Raw genomic sequence first — 19,904 nt, forward strand, 5'->3', positions numbered from 1 at the left:
GTGCATTGCATGCAAGCGTTGTCCATCCAGGTTTCACCCAGTGAGTAGTGCCTCCCCTCGTACACACACAGAGCTGGACGAACACATGGTGGGGGGAAGAGCTCAAAATAATACATTTTTTTATAAACTGATGGGGTTTTTTTAAAGGTAAATGTTTGGGTTTATTTTAAAAAGGGTTATAAAGAATTGGATCTCACCTCTGGAGCTGAAGTGGCACTCCATGGGTGCAGCAGAGCCACCGCTGGTCCACAGAAGAAACCCTACGGCTCCAAGCAACAAGTGAACCCTGAAGAGCTCCATCTTTATCACGTCTGGTCAGCTTGTGATTCCTCTTCTCCTTTTCTTCCCTCATTTATATGCTTTGAGGGTTCATGACCATGGCGTGGAGGTGTGGCTTGCACCGTCATGTGGCCCACAGACTTGGCTGTGGAGAGTGTCAGCGGTGCCATCCGTTGGGAATGAGGAGGTGGAGGTGTTGTGTAGAGGGGAGGGTAAAGTTGTATCTTGGCACGCTTTTGGCACTCTGGAGATCTCCTCGATGCGCTTCAGCAGGCATGAACCTCCGAAGTGTTAGAAACAATGACACATCCACGCGGTGACTAAGAGAGGGAAGGGTAGCAGAGAGGTGAGATGGAGGGCAGAGAGAGAGAAAGAGCGGTTACGTCCAAGGAGAGAAGGAGGTGGAGAGAGAGGGCGATGGAAATGTAAAACATGATTCATCATCATTCAGCCTCCCTCTTGGTTTTTGTGAGGATCACCGCACAGCCCCAGAAAATGTGCCGAATATAAATTTTAAATATATAATCATGATTCTGCGAGGTGCTTTCAGCTCTGGCAGCTACATATGTCCATAGTGTCCATATGCCACAACTGTGTGTCGTTCAATGCGGTCTTCTCTCTCCATGGTTGTTCTGCTTTTGAATGGTTCTTCCTGTTATAAGGAAGTTTTTCCTTCCCACTTTCACCAAACTGCTTGCTTTTCGGGAATTCTTTGATTCTTGGGGTTTTCTCTCTCATGTGGTGAGGTGTTTACACTACAATCTAAAAAGTGCTTTCAGGTGACTGTTTTGTGAACTGCTACCATACAAATGAAATTCAATACTGAAAGGAGTCTAAATGTAATCAAATTAAAAGGGAAGGAATGAATTGTCAGATGTGGGAACAACATATGTGAATGTAGATCAAGGGCTTTTGTAGATTTAGATTTCTTTTAATCTGATGTAAACACTTACATGGGACTTTGGATGATAACATATTTCCTGCTATATGATGGAAGTATGTTTGGGGAGTGTCTCCGAGAGACCAGGAGTTTAATGAGCCTAAGGCACAATTCCAGCTTCAGTATCAATAAATGATGGATACTGAAAGCTAAATGAGAAAGACGTACACATTTCTTTTGGAGGGATTTTTTATTGGGTTTAGTTGATTTTTGGGAGAATTAATTAAGTAACAGTTTGTGGAAAGTGGAGGGACAGTGGGAGACTGGCCATCCTAACTGTATCATAATGAAAACCTTAGTTACAGCTGCTTACAATTTCTAATTATTTGTCATTTAAACCTAAATTCTGTGTTGCAGAGTTTATTAAAAGAGTGTGTGTTAATGTAGATGTTAGGTATTTTAGTACCATGGTAGCATTTACTGGATATTGTTTTATAGTGACATTATGCAGGAAAACTCTGTCATTCAATAAGGCCCCTTTGTTTTAGTTATTTTTCTCTTTGACCCAAGAATTGATGTGTGAGAATCACAGGCTGGTACAAGGTTGAAATACCACAGAGATCACTCCCTCAGCTACATTAGTTTCTTAATCTTTTAGACGCCTGTTGAAGGCCAAATGGTTTGTTTCAGATTTCACTAATGTAAGAACTCTTCGTTTTGTGCCTTGAAAATATGTCGCTGAGATAATCACAATTGTAGCTGAACTAATAAACTACACAAAGGATGCTTCTTCACCCAAGGGCAGGAAGACGCTGCCTTATCTTGGTCTGTACTGGTTTAAACTGATAATCTGCTGTCTCATGAATTTTACCCTCTATATAAACTGTTGTACTTGTGAATAAAGTTGAGTCACTTTGGGAAGACAATCTAAAGCAGTCTCTGTTTTCTTGTTCTCCCAAGCTGCTCCCGAGCTGCTCGTACTAACACGCTGAATGGCATGCTTGAATATTGCTTGAGAATATATTTGACTGTGTTACAGACTAAGGGACATTCTCTGCTGATAGGTGAAGGTACATTCTCTGCTGATAGACGTCCACGCCTCGGAGGAAGCCGATCCACGGAGTAGGCCCTGGAAACAGTTTCCTTCAGTAGATGTTGGCTGTTCTCACTTTTTCCTGATTGCTTCCTTAGCAGGATGTGGAGCAACATAGGGAACAGAGCTCAGTCATCTTGATTAAGAACCCCCAAGGGGAAACGGGTAATGATGATGACGGATTTTATTATTTCAGCCTGTCTCTTCTGGAATTTTTGTTGATATTCCATCTCTCTCCAGTAAAATGAGCCTACCATAAAAATATGAAACTGTTCAGCAGGGGATCAAATAATTATTTCCCCACTGTAACTAAGCTAACATTTAAGAAAAAGATTTGACTGAAAAAAAAATCCCAAAAGGTCCATGTCAAATCATTTAAACAACAATCAAAGATAAAGTTTGAACTGCTCCTCTTATCACAGTTGGTCACTGGAAACATGTGTCTTCATATTCATAACGTCTGTAATGCAGACAGGTGTATTTCTTTGTTGCCCGGTTCTTTTGCAATTTTTCATGGATTGTTCATCCAAGGAAAATGGCGTTAAGTCAAAAGTTAAATATGTCATCTGAGCATATGTTGCAGTGTGGTATCAATCCACACGCCAACAAAACCTTATCTCATCTTCTTCCACTTGTTTACTATCTGCAGGCTGAGCTCGAGGTCATAGGAAAAATCCTCTCATGCCTCTCACAGGAGCCCCCGGGGCCCTGTAACATGGCGCTTTACATGCCTTCTCTCTATAGTTCAAGAGTGTTGATAGGTCTCCCTGATCGACCAAGGGTGCTTCTTCTTTCACTCAGTCCAACTCACAGTTGCCTCTGTCGGGCAGCGCAGAAGACTAAGGTGTCAGTCAGGCTACGTAAAGGCCTGATTGAGGTCAGTATTTAGATGCAGATGTTTTTCCATAGTTCAGCCTGGGTGGCGGAGACCTCCTCGGAGCCTGTGGGGTCCCATATGCTGGCAAAGAGTTCACAGCCTGATCTGACAAATATGTTGTCGTCAGTGCTGATGGAAAGGGAGGACCTCTGAAAACAAAAGATTTTCCTGTCACACACCTCTCGTCCTTCATGGATATGCACTTAATTGGGTACAAGTGTTTTTTAATTGGGTTGGGAAAAGTTCACAGAGCATGAAATCCTTGTCTTTAGCATCGTCAGTGTTTCACAAGTGGATTGTTTGTATTGATTAAATGGAAAAAAGCTAAAAAAAAAAAAAAAAAAAAATCAAAGGTGCATCAGTCTCTTTTTTCTCATTTTTAAACTAAAATTTACACTAAATACTTAAAAATTTTAGTGAATATCAGATTAGAAATAGACAAAAGTAGTAGTAGACAAAAATGGCCACAATAGATGGGAATAAAGTCGTAGCCCTTCCTCAACGGTTTTCAGATGAAAACTGTAATCAATCAGGTAAACATAAAGGTGCTGGGTCACCTGCACTTTACACCTACAGGAGCTGCTCAGGCACAGAAGAGGAAGGAGTTTTGGAGCTCTGCAGTTATAAAGTCAGCAAAACTTTTACCCACTATGCACCTCAGCACTCAGTCACCTGCTCTGTAGTGGTCAAACACTTCATGGCTCAGTTATTGTGGTTTCCTGAACACTTCCACTTCTGCTTATGATATGTTTTGTGTGCAGCATTTTTATATTTGGTGGTGTGCTCTTTAGTTAGAGTGCATTTGACCCCTTAGTGAGACTTGTTAAAAAAAAGCTTTAAAACCAGCTCATCTTGTATGTTACGTTTAAATTGATTTGCAGCTTCACTGTTGATTTTTTTAAAACTGTATTTTGTTTTTCTTTAAAGTTCTGCTTTTATTTTAAATACTTTGGAATTATATTTCTGCTGTGTTGCCTTTCTTTCTGTGCCATATGCAACATTTCTGTATATATTTTGCCAAAAGCGTTTGCGTGTCTACCTTCAAACGCATATGAACTTGAGTGGCATCCATTTTGTAATCCACTGGGTTTAATATAGTGTCAGTCAAATCTTTGTAGCTATATCACCTTCAAGTCTTCTGGGAAGGCTTTCCACAAGGTTTGGGAGTGTTTATTGGAATTTTTGATCATTCTTCCAGAAGCACATTTGTGAGGTCAGACATTGATGTTGGACAAGAAGGCCTGGCTCACAGTCTCTGCTCTAATTCATCCCAAAGGTTTTCTGCTGGCTTGAGGTAAGGACTCTGTGCAGGCCAGTCAAGTTCATCCACACCAAACTCGCTCATCCATGTCTTTATGGACCTTGCTTTGTGCACTGGTGTGCAGTCATATTGGAACAGGAAGGGGACATCCCCAAACTATTCACACAAAGTTGGGAGCGTGAAATTGTCCAAAATTTCAACGGCCAAACCCAGACTCGTCTATCAGATTGCCATCCGGCAAAGCGTGATTAGTTACTCCAGAGAGCACATTTCCACTGCTCTAGAGTCCAGTGGTGGCGTGCTTTACACCATTTTGCATTGCGCTTGGCGATGTAAGGCTTTGATGTAGCTGCTCGGACATTCCATGAAGCTCTCTATGGTTGTTCCTGAGCTAATCTGAAGGCCACATGAAGTTTGGAGGTCTGTAAGACTGACTCTGCAGAAAGTTGGAAACCTCTGTGCACCATGTGTCCACTGACCATGCTCTGTGATTTTACGTGGCCTACCAGTTCGTGCCTGAGTTGCTGTTTTTCCCAATCGTTTTCACTTTGTTATATTTCCACTAACAGTTGACTGTGGAATATTTAACAGTCAGGCAATATCCCGATTGTACTTGTTGTATAGGTGGCATCCTGTACCATGCTGGAATTCAGCATCCCTTTGAGCGACCCATTCTTTCACAAATTTCTGTAAAAGCAGTCTGCATGCCTAGTAGCTTGATTTTATACACCTGTGGCCATAGAAGTGGTTAGAACACCTGTATTCAGTGAATTGGATGAGTGAGTGAATATTTTCCCCAGTGTATTTGTGTAGTTCTATTGATGTAGTTCGTGTGCACTGCTCCTTTAATATAAACGTTCCGCCTCTTTTTTTACTTCCTTCTTTTCCGCATCAGACTCGGTTAATCAACCCCACGATATGACAATCCCACGTTCAGTCGTCTCAGTCACTATATCGCAATTCGACTGCTCTCGCCTGACTGTAGGTTTCGGTTGCTGCTGTGTTGTGTAGGTAGCTAACAAAAACACCAAATCATGCCCGGCGAGACAGCCGTTAGAATTATGTCTTTATCGTGAATGTAGGCAGTTAACATCCTTTTAAACTCGTGTCCGGACCTACAGCGTCTCCAGCCGTGTGGCGGGACCTTTAGCTGAGCTCTGCGGGGTGCTGATCCGAGGCCTGGTCGCAAACACAACCGCTCGCAAAGTCTCCTATAACTGTCCGGGATTTCATGTTGAAGTCATCCGGTCTCTGGTTGGAATTCAGAGTTTCCCCGTCGGAAGATGGACACTGATAAATTCAACTATGTTTACAGCTGTGATATGGACATCAATGTTCAACTTAAGATGTGAGTTTTTCACTGAGTCTCTTTGGGTCAAGGCGGCGTAAACTCCTGTATCTTGTGACCTCACGCGATGCTTTCCTTTGTGTGTGCGCGCGCGTTGTGTCTCGTTAACACGTTTTTCTGACTTTGAAGTTTGTCCAACACATTGTTTGTCGCGCACACATAAACCAAACAGTCAAACAGGAGACAGCAGACTGCCATCACAAGCCCCAGAGTTACGATTTGCTGTTCTTCTCTTACTTTATGTGCAACTGTAAGATTATCATGCATTTGCAGTAATTTTAGGTTATATGAAAGTATAATTACATTACATTTGTACCTACAGAAAAGGAAGAGACAAGCCTTCTTCTGTTCATCAAGACTCAGTCCACATGTATTAGAAACACTGGTTCTGCTTTACGTCGTTCTGATGAATTACAGTGTTGTATTGTGTTTATTGTCCTTTTTGGGGTGGGAGGAGAGACAGAAGCACTGTTAGGCCAGTCGGTTGCTTAATGTTACCATCATGACTCAGGTAGCATATGCCCCCCTGAGCTAAACTCTTATTATCTGAGCTCAGTGTGTCCTATATTTAAATCCTGTGTGCAGCTCATGAGTTTTATTATTGCATTATGATCGTATTATTATTAAATAGCTCCACAATTTGGTCAGATTTTCACTGGAGTTTTCTGCCTCCAAATGGGGGTGACTACACCTGCAAGATAAACAGATCATTTATTGTTTATCCCCAACAGGGGGATTTATTGTGTAGCAGCAGCAGGATAATGAATAAAAATAGTACAGTCGACTGTACTACTAGTAAGACTGAGATAATGCAAGATTATTGCAATGCATTCATAAATAATATGCCCCTTGTGAGTCTAAGAAACAGCTGCAATAAGCTATAATGCAGAAATATGTGTGTGGACTCTTATACCTGACAGGTAAGAGTTATTGTAGAGTTTTATAGAATGGTAGGAGTGTGTGTTACCTTATTTAACAGCAGTCTGTGTATCTTTCTGTCATTTCTGGCCATTTGTTTAAACACAAATGTACTTTGAGCATGTTATAAATCATGGCCGGGGTATATTCCCTTTTATTGAAGGCCAGAAACCTCTTTGCTGGTGGGGGGAGCTAGTGCTGCGGTATTGAAATTCTCAGTAACAGCAAATATCTTTTTTTTTTTTTCATGGTATCTTGACTAAATACAGTATTTGCACTCCATACTTGGAGGGTTTTCTTTATACGAAGAGCAAAAAAGGTGAGTTAAATAAAGGTTTGCAGCATTGTTGGGGGATATTTTGACTTGGCAGGCTTTGAAAATCTGTTTTGTAGGAAACACAAAAGAAATATTGACTTACTTGTGAGAAGAGAAGCTAGACAAGTTGGAGCACTCTTGATAACATCAGCAAACAATCAGACTGCAGCTCCACACTCTGACCTTCTCTTCTCCCCTCTTTCAGAGGCAGTTTAGAAGGAAAGCGAGAGCAGAAGAGCTACAAAGCGCTGCTCGAAGACCCGATGCTGCGCTTCTCTGGGCTCTACCAGGAGAACTGCTCGGACCTCTATGTAACCTGTCAGGTGTTTGCTGAAGGAAAGCCTCTGGCCCTTCCTGTTCGCACCTCGTACAAAGCATTCAGCACACGCTGGAAGTAAGAACCATGCTGGGTTTTAGTGTTATTATAATATGATGTAATGCACTGATTATGAGGTTGTAAAAGTCAAGCAAAGGAATTTTTTTCAAAGTTCTGTAGCAAAATGGCCATCAGCTACTCACTTCTACATGTGCATTTTATTTTCTCTGTTTATCCTGTTTTCTGGTGCAGCTGGAACGAGTGGCTGCGGTTGCCAGTCAAGTACCCCGACCTTCCCCAAAGTGCCCAGGTTGCTCTCACAGTGTGGGACATTTATGGGCCCGGCAGAGCCGTTCCAGTCGGTGGAACCACCGTGACTCTGTTTGGCAAATATGGGTAAGTGTGTCCTTGCTCTGTTACTTTTGGCAGTGGTTTCCAGGTGATGTGTCAAGGCACGCTGGTGAGAGAAAAGTCTAGGTTTGCCTTGCAATTTTTTATGACATTTCCCTATTATTACAACACACAGATACATGTAGGTCCACATGTTTTATGTAATTTTACTAATGTACTCCCCTGCAGGGAATTTTAAATCAAACACGGTAAGAAGTGATTGAAGTGCAGACTTTCAGCTTTTATTTCAAGAGACAGCATGGACACTCAAGTTTATGAATGTGGTAACTTGAGAACGAGGCTATGTAGGATTTTGAAGTTTGATACCTGAGGTGCATCTACCAAAAATCTCGAATGACTTTGAATGTCAAGTTCAGAGGTCAAGTTTTCTGAAAGTCTCGTGAATGCGATACTTCAAGGAGAAGTTTTAATCTGATACCATAGGTGCACGTCAAAGTCAGAGGTCAACTTTTATGAAAATCAGAATTTTAAATGTATACCATAGGTGTGTCTACTAGGAGGCTGAGGCGTAGCACAGGCGGTCGTCAGCCAGTGTCAAAGTCTACAATCAAGAGACGCCTTCATGAATCTAAATATAGAGTTTAGAACGAGGTACAAACCACTGGTTACGCAAGGAGGTCAGATTACACTTTACCAGAAAACGTTTAAGAGAGCCGACGCAGTTCTGAGAAAAACAGAACTTCGGTGCATCTACCTTTGACTGATGAAGTGAAGATTAACTTGTAACAGGATGATAGAAGAGAAAAGTATGGAGAAGGTAAGACGGAGGAGAAACATCAATGGAAGCAAAATCTAGTGTCATGCTAGGCCCTTGTATTGCACTTTTGGGCCACCAAAAGCTCAGTCTGAAAAGAAGAAGTGATAACATGGCAGGTGACAGTGAGGCTATGTTGTGTAGTTGTGAATACAGGTGGACCTTGACATTTTGCCTTGTCCTTTGGTCTGCTGTGGTCTCCAAAAGCTGCCGTGCTGAAATCAGTGTTTAAAGGTCTGAGTATGTAGTAGTGTGCGTGAGTTTAAATACCTTCCTCCCGTCCTGCTCTAGCATGTTCCGGCAAGGGATGCATGACCTGAAGGTTTGGCCAGGCGTGGAAGGGGATGGAGGAGAGCCCACAACCACACCGGGACGCACCAGCAGCAGCCTGGCAGAGGACCAGATGGGCAGGCTCGCCAAGGTATAATATTGTATACATGTGTGTGGATAGGAAAGAGGAGGATGATGATGAGGATGAGTGATTAAAGGACTGAAAGGAAAGGATTGGGCAATGAAGTAGAGTCAAAGGTGAACAGGAAACGTTGGATAAAAAGAAACCATCCAATGCAAAGCACTGTCTAAACCATCATCTGTTCCAGGGCCCTGACCTGGAGGTACTCAGTGATGTGAGTACCACTGCAGGAGTTAGTGTTGGCAATGCAGATTATGTGTGTGTACTGTATATGTATGAACAAGGCCATGGCCAAAATGTATCTGCAAATAGATTTCCATTTGTATAACACAGTATGAAAATGATGGTTACCACATCAGGACAATTCAAACTGTGGCAGGGACATTAAGTACTCACTTCCTCCTCGTGTCAGACCTCTGTTCACTTTGCACTGTTCTATGTGGGAAACCTGTAAACAGCATAAATCTGTTCAGTGTGTTTACAAATACATTTTGATCCAGGTTTTGGTGTGAAAACTTTTTTTTTTGTCTGTGAAGATGTATGGCTGTGTTTTTTTTAAAGCATTTACACACATCAGTTTTCTGCTTGTTATGGAGGATTAAAACTGCCAAAATTAAGAAATGAATGACTTGAGATACATTAATAAACACTTAATTCAAATATCGTTCAAATATGAATATTGTTTGCTAAATATTTAAAGAAATGCTTAGGCAAAATAATAAATATATGAAATAATATAATAGTCAAGTATGTCAGTATTTTGTGAAAACCTTCTTTTTGACATAACTGTATTGGAGAGTCACCATACTGGACTGGAGGCTAACCTTTCTATCATGAGCCAACTACACACTTAAAATGACAATAATAAAGCTTGTTTATCTGCATAATGAAGTATAAAGAAATGCCAAAATAAAAGAAATACGTATGGGAAACACATTAAGGACATATAATACCTAAATAATATAATACAGTACTTTTTTAAAATAAATTAGAAAATTATGTGAAAGTAAATAAACAAGTGAATTGTTACAAAGGTAAGAAACAGGAAATAGAGTGCATATTGATTTGTTTATCAGTTTTTTATTTTACTCTATTTTTGATTTTGGCACTTTCAGTCCTCCATATTTCACATGTTGGTGTGTTTTCATGTGTGTGCATGGATTTCATATTTATGTGGACACACAATTATATTCATTGACTCGTTGTAGCTTTATGGGATACTTAGAAGAGGTTATCAGGGAGTACATTTTATTTCAACGTTAGCTAATTTTATTTTTAAATTTTGTTTCCTAAAACAACTACACTGATTCCCCATGTTTTATTATTATTATTATTATTCATCATAAATGCAGCTGGCTTAAGTATATTAGAGGTTGTGTTCAGGCTGCTACCAGTTCATATGTTGTTTTAAAGAGTAAGTATTTATTCTACGCAGCTGAGTTGTGGGCTTCCTGTTCGTGGCCAAGTGTGTGCTTACATTCCCAACACCCACACTCACTAACTGATGAGTGGACTGGCTGCTGAGTGTGCGGAGATGCTGGATTGGCCGCTGGCACTGTGCATGATCGGTCGGGCTGTTTGCACACCAGCCGCCATGCTGTGATCAGTTCAACAGAACGGCCGTTTCTGTATTTTTCTCTTTTGATTTTGCTAAAATTATGTGCTCATTTCTCTGCAAACCTTCCCATCTCTCCATCCAGCTGACAAAGGCTCATCGGCAGGGCCACATGGTGAAGGTGGACTGGCTGGACCGGCTGACCTTCAGAGAGATTGAGATGATCAATGAAGTGAGTTTGTTAAGCTCGATTCTGGTTGCACAGGCCGACTCTGCAGTCGAGTCGAGAAAGCATCAATAAGATGTACTATGTGAAGATTAGTCTCAGAAGGATATGAAGGCTTATTTAGGAGGAATTGAATCATCAACTGTATTTGCGGTTCAATTCGCGCTTATTTACATTTTTCAAATTGAAAAATGTGAAATTGTCTTTCTGCAGAGTGAGAAGCGCAGCTCCAACTTTATGTACCTCATGGTGGAGTTTCCTCGTGTCAAATCAAATGACAAGGAGTACAGCATCGTCTATTATGAAAAGGTAATTTCCTGATTATTAGTGGCAGCACACAGCAGGTAGATACCACGTGTTGGAACGGTGTCGGCTGATTGGTCTGTTCTCCTTTGTCGCCATTAAGGATGGAGACGATGCATCACCAGTTCTTACCAGCTGCGACATTGTCAAAGTTCCCGACCCACAGATGGGGATGGTGAGAAAATGATTTCATGATGTTGAAGAAATATAAATGTTGTGTGCTAGTTTGCTCACACATCATTTCATTCACATGCTGTAACTTTGGCTTTTCTTTTCCTTCACAGGAAAACCTGGTAGAGAGCAAGCATCACAAACTGGCTCGTAGCCTTCGCAGTGGGCCCTCAGATCATGACCTGAAGCCTAATGCTGCCACACGTGACCAGCTCAATGTGAGTAGCTAGCAGCTACTCAAGTTTTAGAACTACAAAAAAGCTATGACGCTGTGTAAAACATAAATCAAAATAACATGCAATGATTGGTAAATCGCACAAACCTACAGTTTATTTACTATAGAACAAAGAAAGCATTAAATCTTATCATTTACAGCACATGATATCAAAAGATTGAGAGTATATGGAGAAAGCTCTGTGTGCAAGGGACAAAAATCAGTATTGTATGACTGTGATCTTATAGCCTTCATGGAAAAAAACACGATTCTGTCATGGAAATCAACACATGGGCTCATGAACCCTTCCATAAATAAATCCTGTCTGTGAACACAGTTCTCTGTCAGCATCCACAAATGCAGGATAAAGCTCCATCATGAGAAAAAGAATCCATATGTGAACACGATCCAGAAACCCATTTAAAATGTACTGAACTGGAAACTGTTCTGTGTTATGTTTATACACTGTTGCTAAAAGAAGACGGATGCTTTTGAGTGTAGACATCACAAAAGATCAGTGAAAAAAAAAAATGAAAGAATCGTTAGAACAATTATGTTTCTATAATAACTTTGCTTGCTTTAATCTAAAATTGTTTGTTTGCATGTACAGATCATCGTTAGCTACCCTCCAACCAAGCAGCTGAGTTCTGAAGAGCAGGACCTGGTGTGGAAGTTCAGATACTACCTCACCACACAGGAAAAGGTGTGCTGCTGGTGTCTTCCCCGTTACAACCAAGTGTACATTACTATGTGTAACTTCCAACTATTCCTCCCCCAGCGACTGCTGCTGCTACGTCTGTATACATGTTCAATGATTCCTCCTCCTCTGACTGCAGGCCCTGACAAAGTTCCTCAAGTGTGTGAACTGGGATCTGCCCCAGGAGGCCAAGCAGGCTCTGGAGTTGCTGGGAAAGTGGAAGCCCATGGATGTGGAGGACTCTCTGGAGCTGCTGTCATCCCATTTCACCAACCCCACAGTGAGACGCTATGCGGTGGCTCGGCTACAGCAGGCTGATGATGAGGTAGGAGGACAGGTCGTGTGTGGGTGGAAAAACCTTTTAAAAACTTGAATACAAATATGTGTTTTTCCATTTTATTCTTTCTTTCAGTTACTTGAAGTCTGACTGTTATTTGTTCATGTGTTGTATGAAACTTTCCAACACGATCAGCTCCACTTCCTCTGTAATGGCAGAGCAATGCAACCAGAAGTATAAAAGCCACCAACAATCCCTATCACTACACTATAGGCTCGGCGGGGAATGCAGGACTCTAAATCAAGCTTAACCAGGAGTATTAAATCAATTACATTGAAATCATAATGATAATTCCTGTCTCTCCTCTCTAGGACCTGCTGATGTACCTGCTTCAGCTGGTGCAGGCGCTCAAGTATGAGAACTTCAGTGATATTCAGGGTGGTTTAGATCCAGGCAGCAAGAGAGATGGCCAGGGACTTTCAGATGACGCTGCATTGGACAGGTCAGTACTTTAAAGCCATTCTGGTTAATAAATGAGTCAACACCGCTGATCGCATTAGCTTCTCTTCTGGCTCTGAAACTGAAAATGTCTAAAAGTGGCTTTGAGATGACTCAAGTATGTGTGTGGTTTTTTTTGTTCACTTTCTGGGTCTAAATTTACCCCCAAATGTTCCCCAGCTGAGAGAGCATCAGCCGATCTGCAGGATCTGATTATTTCTCTTTCAGAAACCGCGATGAACTCATTGAATGTTATGATTTTACTGGCAGATCTGCAGCTGGATCCAGACAGCTGCAGATCTGCCACAATGCTGTCTTACACGTGGAATGAAATAAGAATGAACAATGCACACATTTTAAAAAGAAGCTGTCAGTTTTAAAAATCAGCTGTCAGTAACATATACACAATCCTTTTAAGTAGATGTGTAAAACTGTCACATGCTTTGCAGTTCCCAAATTCTTTCTGGCTCATCTGGATCATCCACTACGCCACAGAAGGGAAAGGAGGGAGCTGACAGTGAGAATCTAGAGGTGAGCAAATAAAAATCCCCATAAAGGACCTGTGGACAGTGCGTTGCTCTGTCATGTTGTCCTATCAGTTGTTCGTAACACAGCATTGTGTCCTCATGTCTTTGCAGCAAGACCTTTGCACGTTCCTGATCTCTCGTGCTTGCAAGAACTCTACACTTGCCAACTATTTGTACTGGTGAGTCCTCTTTACAGTGCTTTTTGTTTTCTGCCTGGACAAAAAGAAGTTAGTCATAAAAATGTGTGTATAAATCCACGTTTCTTCCTCAGGTATGTGATTGTGGAGTGTGAAGATCAGGACACACAGCAGAGAGATCCAAAGACCCACGAGATGTACCTGAACGTCATGAGGAGGTTCAGTCAGGCTTTGCTAAAGGTCAGATTTTTAACTTACTTTGGCAAAGTTAGCTGATGTCTCATCGAGTGCGAGTTAGTGTTATATATCATGTCACCCTGCTACTCTGTAAAAATCTATTTGCATCCCAATGCTTTTACCAATAAGGTGTCTTGTTTTAATCACTTTCTGCCTTCATTTATCAAAGAGCATACCCAAAATAACGCTGCCAGCTGTGTCATAGTTGGATCATAATGTTATAAAAATAAGTCTCAGTGTATTTTCCTTTGTTGGACTTATATTATTAGATGAGATTTAAGGATATTGTCAAGAAAAAGAGTTTGGAGTTGAGTGTAAATGGGTCATTTTTAAAATTCTGGATTGTTCCAAATTTGCCCCGGTCTGATAAGCCTGTACAATAAAAGCGGCTGACTGATGTAATATGTAGCAAAGCTTTATAGAACTGACTGTGTGTGTGTGTGTCTCCACTGCTGTGTGCTCACACTTTTTCTTTTCTCCAGGGTGATAAGACCGTGAGGGTGATGCGGTCGCTCTTGGCTGCCCAGCAGACGTTTGTAGACAGACTGGTGCAGCTGATGAAGGCTGTCCAACGGGAGAGCGGAAACCGCAAGAAGAAGGTAGCAAAGATATTCAAAACAGCTTCGGTGTTAAATGTGCTTTTAAAAAAACCCACCTGTGTAGGCTCCCATGTTTTTTTATATCTGAGTAAATCAACAGATATTTCCTGAACATGGTTTATTTATGAGAAGTGTTTGTATTTATTTCCTGTTTTAATACGCAGCAGTACACTGTCCTTTTAATAAAAGCACTCCTTATTCACACATACAAACACTTAATTGACTTCGGTGTGTGCTCCTGGTGACACTGATCCTGCTTACTTGTGTTAATGTCAGCAAACCTTCATGTGTGTCTGCAGACAGAGCGACTTCAGGCCCTGCTGGCTGACAACGAGAAGGTGAACCTGTCAGAGATCGAGGCGATTCCGCTTCCTCTGGAGCCTCAAATCAGGATCAAAGGCATCATCCCAGAGACAGCCACACTCTTCAAGGTACAGAAGCCTTTACCTCATCCTTTCGCTGTCACGACCAATTAAAAGGCATTAAAAGTGCTCCCCAGTCTCGCCGTTGTGAGACTGGGGGTGTAGCTCAGGAGGCCATCTACTAATCTGAAGGCTGGTTGTTTGAACCCTGGCTGCTCCAGTCTGCATGTTGAAGTATCCTTGGGCCAGATGCTAACCCCAAGTTGATCTCTGTGTTCATCAGAGTGTGAGTGTTAGATAGAAAGGAAACAGTGCTTGTATGAATGTGTGTGAACGGGCGAATGTGATATGTTTGAGTGCTCAGTTAAAGTAGAAAAGCTCTATATAAGAATCAGTCCATTTACCATTTAAATAAACTGCTAACATGAGAGAATAAATGGTGATTTGTGGCACTGTAAATTCAATGATCAGGCAGGTGGAGTAGCTAAACAGCAGCTCAGCTACAGCCTTCAGACAGTTTGTAAATGTAACCGCGGGTGTGGTCATTACTCATCAAAAGTGCAAATTTGCTCACTTCATCGTTCATTTCCTCCATAGCATCAGATCTCACACAGAGCCTCTGCAGGCACTTAAGAGGAAATAGACTGTCTTTTCTCTTACTAACAGTGTGTTTGATGCACATTAGAAAAACAGGGGTGCTTTCATGTTTAATTTCACTATCAGGTACTTATTTACTTGTACTTGATGTGATCCCCTGATCACTGTGTTATATCCCTTCAGTCGTCAGTGGTGCTGTTAGAAAGGCAGAGGCTTGCCTTTGATTTCAGTGCAGTTTGCTTTGGTGCATATTGTCCTGATTACGAGCAGTATGTATGCAAAAATAAAAGGCTTTTCTCTGTGCGTTTGTGTGTCAGAGTGCTCTGATGCCCGCCAAACTGATCTTCAAGGCTGAGGATGGAGCTACATATCCAGTCATCTTCAAACACGGAGACGACCTGAGACAAGATCAGCTCATCCTGCAGATCATCTCGCTCATGGACAAAGTAAGAAGTGTTCGTTAACAGACGGGAATGCCCCCAGGAAGTTGAAGACGATGTTTTTTGCTTAAAAAATATTTTAGCTCATCACTGACGAGAGACAAAGTCCAAGATTATCTTCATAAGTCAGGAGTCTGTGTCAGTGTGTATCATCATTTTTTTCTGTCTTAAAGCTGTTAAGAAAAGAGAATTTGGACCTGAAGCTGACACCCTATAAAGTTCTGGCCACAAGCACCAAGCACGGTAAGAAGAATGAAGTAACTCAGCAGCAGCGTTTTAAGCTGTTATGATTTCAAAGTATTAAAGATGTTCAGCCTAATGCAGAAAACGTGTTGCGTGCTTAGGTTTTATGCAGTTTGTCCAGTCGGTTCCTGTCGCTGAAGTTCTGGCTACTGAAGGCAACATCCAGGTGAGCAGAGTTTGTCAGAGACACGGCGCGTCAGGGCGCTGCTTTGATTTAAGTGCTCATTTTAATCCCGTGTTGACAGAGCTTCTTTAGGAAGCACGCGCCAAGTGAAAAAGGGCCGTACGGCATCAGCTCAGAGGTGATGGATACCTACGTCAAGAGCTGCGGTGAGACGCTCGTAACAGATCGGTGCTCATTTAGTTGCTGGAGGAGCCGATTGAATATCTGATCAATGTGCCTCTCGTTATTTCCCAGCTGGTTACTGTGTCATCACGTACATCCTGGGAGTGGGAGACAGACACCTGGACAACCTGCTGCTGACAAAGACCGGTGAGGCAAACACACTAACTTACTAACATCAAGCCTGTGTGTCATCTCTAATGTAGCTTTAGGTAGCTGTGTGACTTCCATATGTTTACAGGGCTTATTTGTTAGATTATTATCCACTGGCACTGTATCAAAGCTTAAAACGACTGGACTTAAAGGACAACCTTGCAAGCGCCCCAGTAGATGTATCTGTTTTTCTTAGAAATCAGAGGCTAAGGAAAGCTCGTTTCTGTCAATTGGGAAAAAATGTTTTTTTCTTGATTGGTAGACCTAAGTTGACATTGGAAGTTAATATCTCAAATTTCTGACTTGAAAATTCACGTTATTTTCTCAGAAATTTGAGTTAAGAAGCTTCCGTAGTTCCACGCTGGAGGATTTCATGATCTCAGAAATCAAAACCTCCTACTTTCTAAGTTTTTTTTTTTAATTGTCACATTTCTCCATCCAGGGAAGCTCTTCCACATAGACTTCGGCTACATCCTTGGCCGAGACCCCAAACCGCTGCCTCCGCCCATGAAGCTGAGCAAAGAGATGGTGGAGGGTATGGGAGGCATGCAGAGCGAACAGTACCAGGAGTTCAGGAAGCAGTGCTACACCGCCTTTCTTCATCTTAGGAGGTACATGCAAACACATAAAAGCAAAACGATGATTCTGAGCCAAGCAAACTGTGAATATGGACAGTAACAACACAAACATACCAACATGGTTTTAAGTGAGTTTATTTAATCAGTGGATTAAAGGGATATTAAACAGGACTAATCCATCATCAGACTGGTTTTAACTTTTAAAAAGCAAAAAATCTAAACTGTATAGCAGCTTGAAAAGTCTTTAAATTTGTCTGAGAAAGACGTTTAATGACGATGATCATTGCTGTGATTGGAAAAAACACTTTGATGTGAATTTTACCAAATATTGTCTTTGATTAATCATCCTTGGGAGTTATATTTTACTTTTACTTGCACCTTTAAAGCTTGAAAAGCTACTTTCAAGTAAAACTGCAAACATGTAATACAAGGAAAGCATTGTCAGTTTTTAATGGACACCACTGTAGCTAATGTGCAATATGCTCCTCGTCTTCCACTTCCTCAGGTACTCCAACCTGATCCTGAACCTGTTCTCTCTCATGGTGGATGCCAATATTCCTGACATCGCTCTTGAGCCTGACAAAACTGTTAAAAAGGTAAGGTGGTTGGTAGCTTTAGCTCTTTACCCTTTGAAAGTCTGCTAGGAGTCACCCTTAAAGCTCTTTTCAGGGCTGAGGTCATTAAGGGTACTGGGGAGATCAGATCGGTTGTCTTTGTAGCCTCCTACAGAAAGTCTTTTGTTTTCCTGAGGGGGATTAAGAAGACACTAGCTGTCATGAAACAAATCATGCTTTATTTATAATGAATATTGTTCAGTAAAGTTTAAGTAAATTTGAGACAAACTGAGTCAAAGAGCTGTTACTGCACTGCCATGAACCTGTGATTAAGATTACAGCGTGATCCTGTGGAGCATCCCATTATCTGTAACCAAGAAATGTCTGGTTAACCCTTAAAGTTCACATTACTTAAACCTTTGGGACCCAAATATCACACAGGATGAGTCATTTTGTAATTTTGGTTTTAACCTCCTAAGACCCGAACTCCTCCACATCATGCGTTTTTAATTTCTCTTTGATATTTGTTCTGATTGGGACCTGATGAATGTAAAGCAAAGATATTTTTTTTTTTTGCCTAATTTTTGTTTCTAAGACAAATAAGAGGATATTCGTTTAAAATTTCAATAGCACAGTAGCAGTAGAATGTCCTCATAAGTAGATATCAGGCCCTTGTAGAGCAAAATTGAGTATTTTGGTCTAAATAACCCAAAATGTGATGTCCACATATGTGGACGGCAGGTCCTAGGAGGTTAAAATGATAAAATAACTATCTTCGTTCAGGAACCATTTGAATTTTCCCTCTAGCTCAAAATGGTTGGGGAGTTAAAGTAATGTGAAGAGCATCTGGTAAAATCCAGGTGGAGGTGAATGCTTTGTGCTACAGTGATATAATATGAATATACCTGTAAAGCTTGTCTTCTGTTCTCTGCATTTGAATTTTGTCTCTACTACAAACGGAGTTAAGGTCTTTTAAAGCGCACTTGTAAAATGGTCCTGTGGTAATTCAGTTCAGTTTTATTTCTATAACAACAAATCACCACAACAGCTGCCTCAAGGCGCTTTACATATTATTTTAAAGACCCTAAAATAATACAATGATGAATAAAGGGTTAATGCGTAGATATTTATGTGGCTCCAGGTGCAGGATAAGTTCAGACTGGACCTGTCGGACGAGGAGGCGGTTCACTACATGCAGAGTCTGATTGATGAGAGCGTCGGAGCTTTGTTCGCTGCTGTCGTCGAGCAGATACACAAATTTGCACAGGTAGGTGTAAATAATTCAAAACGCAGAAGCTAAATAGCTGATAGCATACGTTTACCTTTCTTCCAATACCTCCACCAAGATGAGACCCAGCTTTTCTGTTGTTCAGCGTTCAAACTGCTGATTTAAGCTCACTTTGTTCTTTCCCTTTTCAGTATTGGCGCAGATGAACAGAGGAGAGAGGCTGAACTGGACTGAACTTGAGCAGCAGGATCAAACTGCTCCGAGCCGACCGACGCCGTCTGCGTGGGTGCACGTGTGAGTGGGAGAAGATGAAAGGAACCCAGTGACACTGTTAAAAAGGCCAAGATTGCACTGCCAACCTTTACTGCAAGACGAGGACGCTGACGTCTTTTATTTGCTTATGTATATATCGTGTATATTAAATCCTGAACGAATGATTGAAATCTAATGTATGGCCAAATAAAAGACTGTTGTTACAACTAAACGACTATTTGGATGGTCTGTGTATTTTTTCTTTTAGCGTTTGAGTCCAAAAAGGGTGCTGACATGCAGCATTTTTGACATGCAGCATGTTTCTTAATTGAGCATTGCTGCCCATCTGCAGACAGCCATACTGTCGACGCTGGGGGTGGAAACAAGTCGAACCCCAAGAGGGCCGATGAGTCACTCAACGAGTGACTAAGTATTTCCTGCCTGGCACAGAGACATGAAACATAAGCCAGTGTGTGTGATTCAAGCAGAAGATATACATTTATTAGTATTCATTTCTGATAAGTTGGTTATTTGTTTTACAAGTGTGTAACAACAAGTTAAAATATGTTAAATGACCCAGAGTGTTTGGTCTGTTAGTTATCAAGTTCAGCCTTACTCTAAATGAAATAATTATTTCATCACCTGCTCGATTTGTAAGTTTACTCATTTACAAAGAAATGAACAGTCTCAAACTTTTATGGGCAGAAATCTGTGCCATCAGAAACTGAATTTGAATAAGTTAAATTTGAATTGCTCAGATTGAATCTGAATTGTAACTTGAATAAATGCTTTTGAAAACTGAATTTGAATTAGTCTAATTTGAAATTGAATTTATGGTTTGAAAATGA

At 41.2% G+C, this 19,904-nt stretch overlaps 1 protein-coding gene across 1 annotated transcript; it reads left to right on the plus strand.

Annotated features, from left to right (window-relative positions):
- The first annotated feature begins 5,271 nt into the window (after positions 1-5,271).
- Positions 5,272-19,288, plus strand: pik3c3 (phosphatidylinositol 3-kinase, catalytic subunit type 3). The gene is made up of 25 exons (XM_004574173.6): positions 5,272-5,738; positions 7,178-7,366; positions 7,541-7,684; positions 8,745-8,874; positions 10,566-10,652; positions 10,860-10,955; positions 11,053-11,124; positions 11,234-11,338; positions 11,945-12,037; positions 12,171-12,356; positions 12,680-12,810; positions 13,256-13,337; positions 13,445-13,512; positions 13,605-13,710; positions 14,190-14,306; positions 14,606-14,737; positions 15,583-15,711; positions 15,879-15,948; positions 16,050-16,114; positions 16,194-16,278; positions 16,367-16,441; positions 16,887-17,055; positions 17,528-17,618; positions 18,718-18,843; positions 18,996-19,288. Exons 1-25 carry the CDS (start codon positions 5,674-5,676, stop codon positions 19,008-19,010), a joined length of 2,628 nt encoding a protein of 875 aa, XP_004574230.1. The 5' UTR covers positions 5,272-5,673; the 3' UTR covers positions 19,011-19,288.
- Positions 19,289-19,904: the final 616 nt, after the last annotated feature.

Source organism: Maylandia zebra, linkage group LG3, assembly GCF_041146795.1.
Source record: "Maylandia zebra isolate NMK-2024a linkage group LG3, Mzebra_GT3a, whole genome shotgun sequence".
NCBI classification, from domain to species: domain Eukaryota; kingdom Metazoa; phylum Chordata; class Actinopteri; order Cichliformes; family Cichlidae; genus Maylandia; species Maylandia zebra.

Coding starts and splice junctions, on each gene's coding strand:
- pik3c3 (XM_004574173.6), top strand. CDS start 5,674: ATGGACACTGATAAATTCAACTATGTTTACAGCTGTGATATGGACATC. Junction 5,739..7,177: donor ATCAATGTTCAACTTAAGAT/GTGAGTTTTTCA, acceptor CCCCTCTTTCAG/AGGCAGTTTAGAAGGAAAGC. Junction 7,367..7,540: donor GCATTCAGCACACGCTGGAA/GTAAGAACCATG, acceptor TTTCTGGTGCAG/CTGGAACGAGTGGCTGCGGT.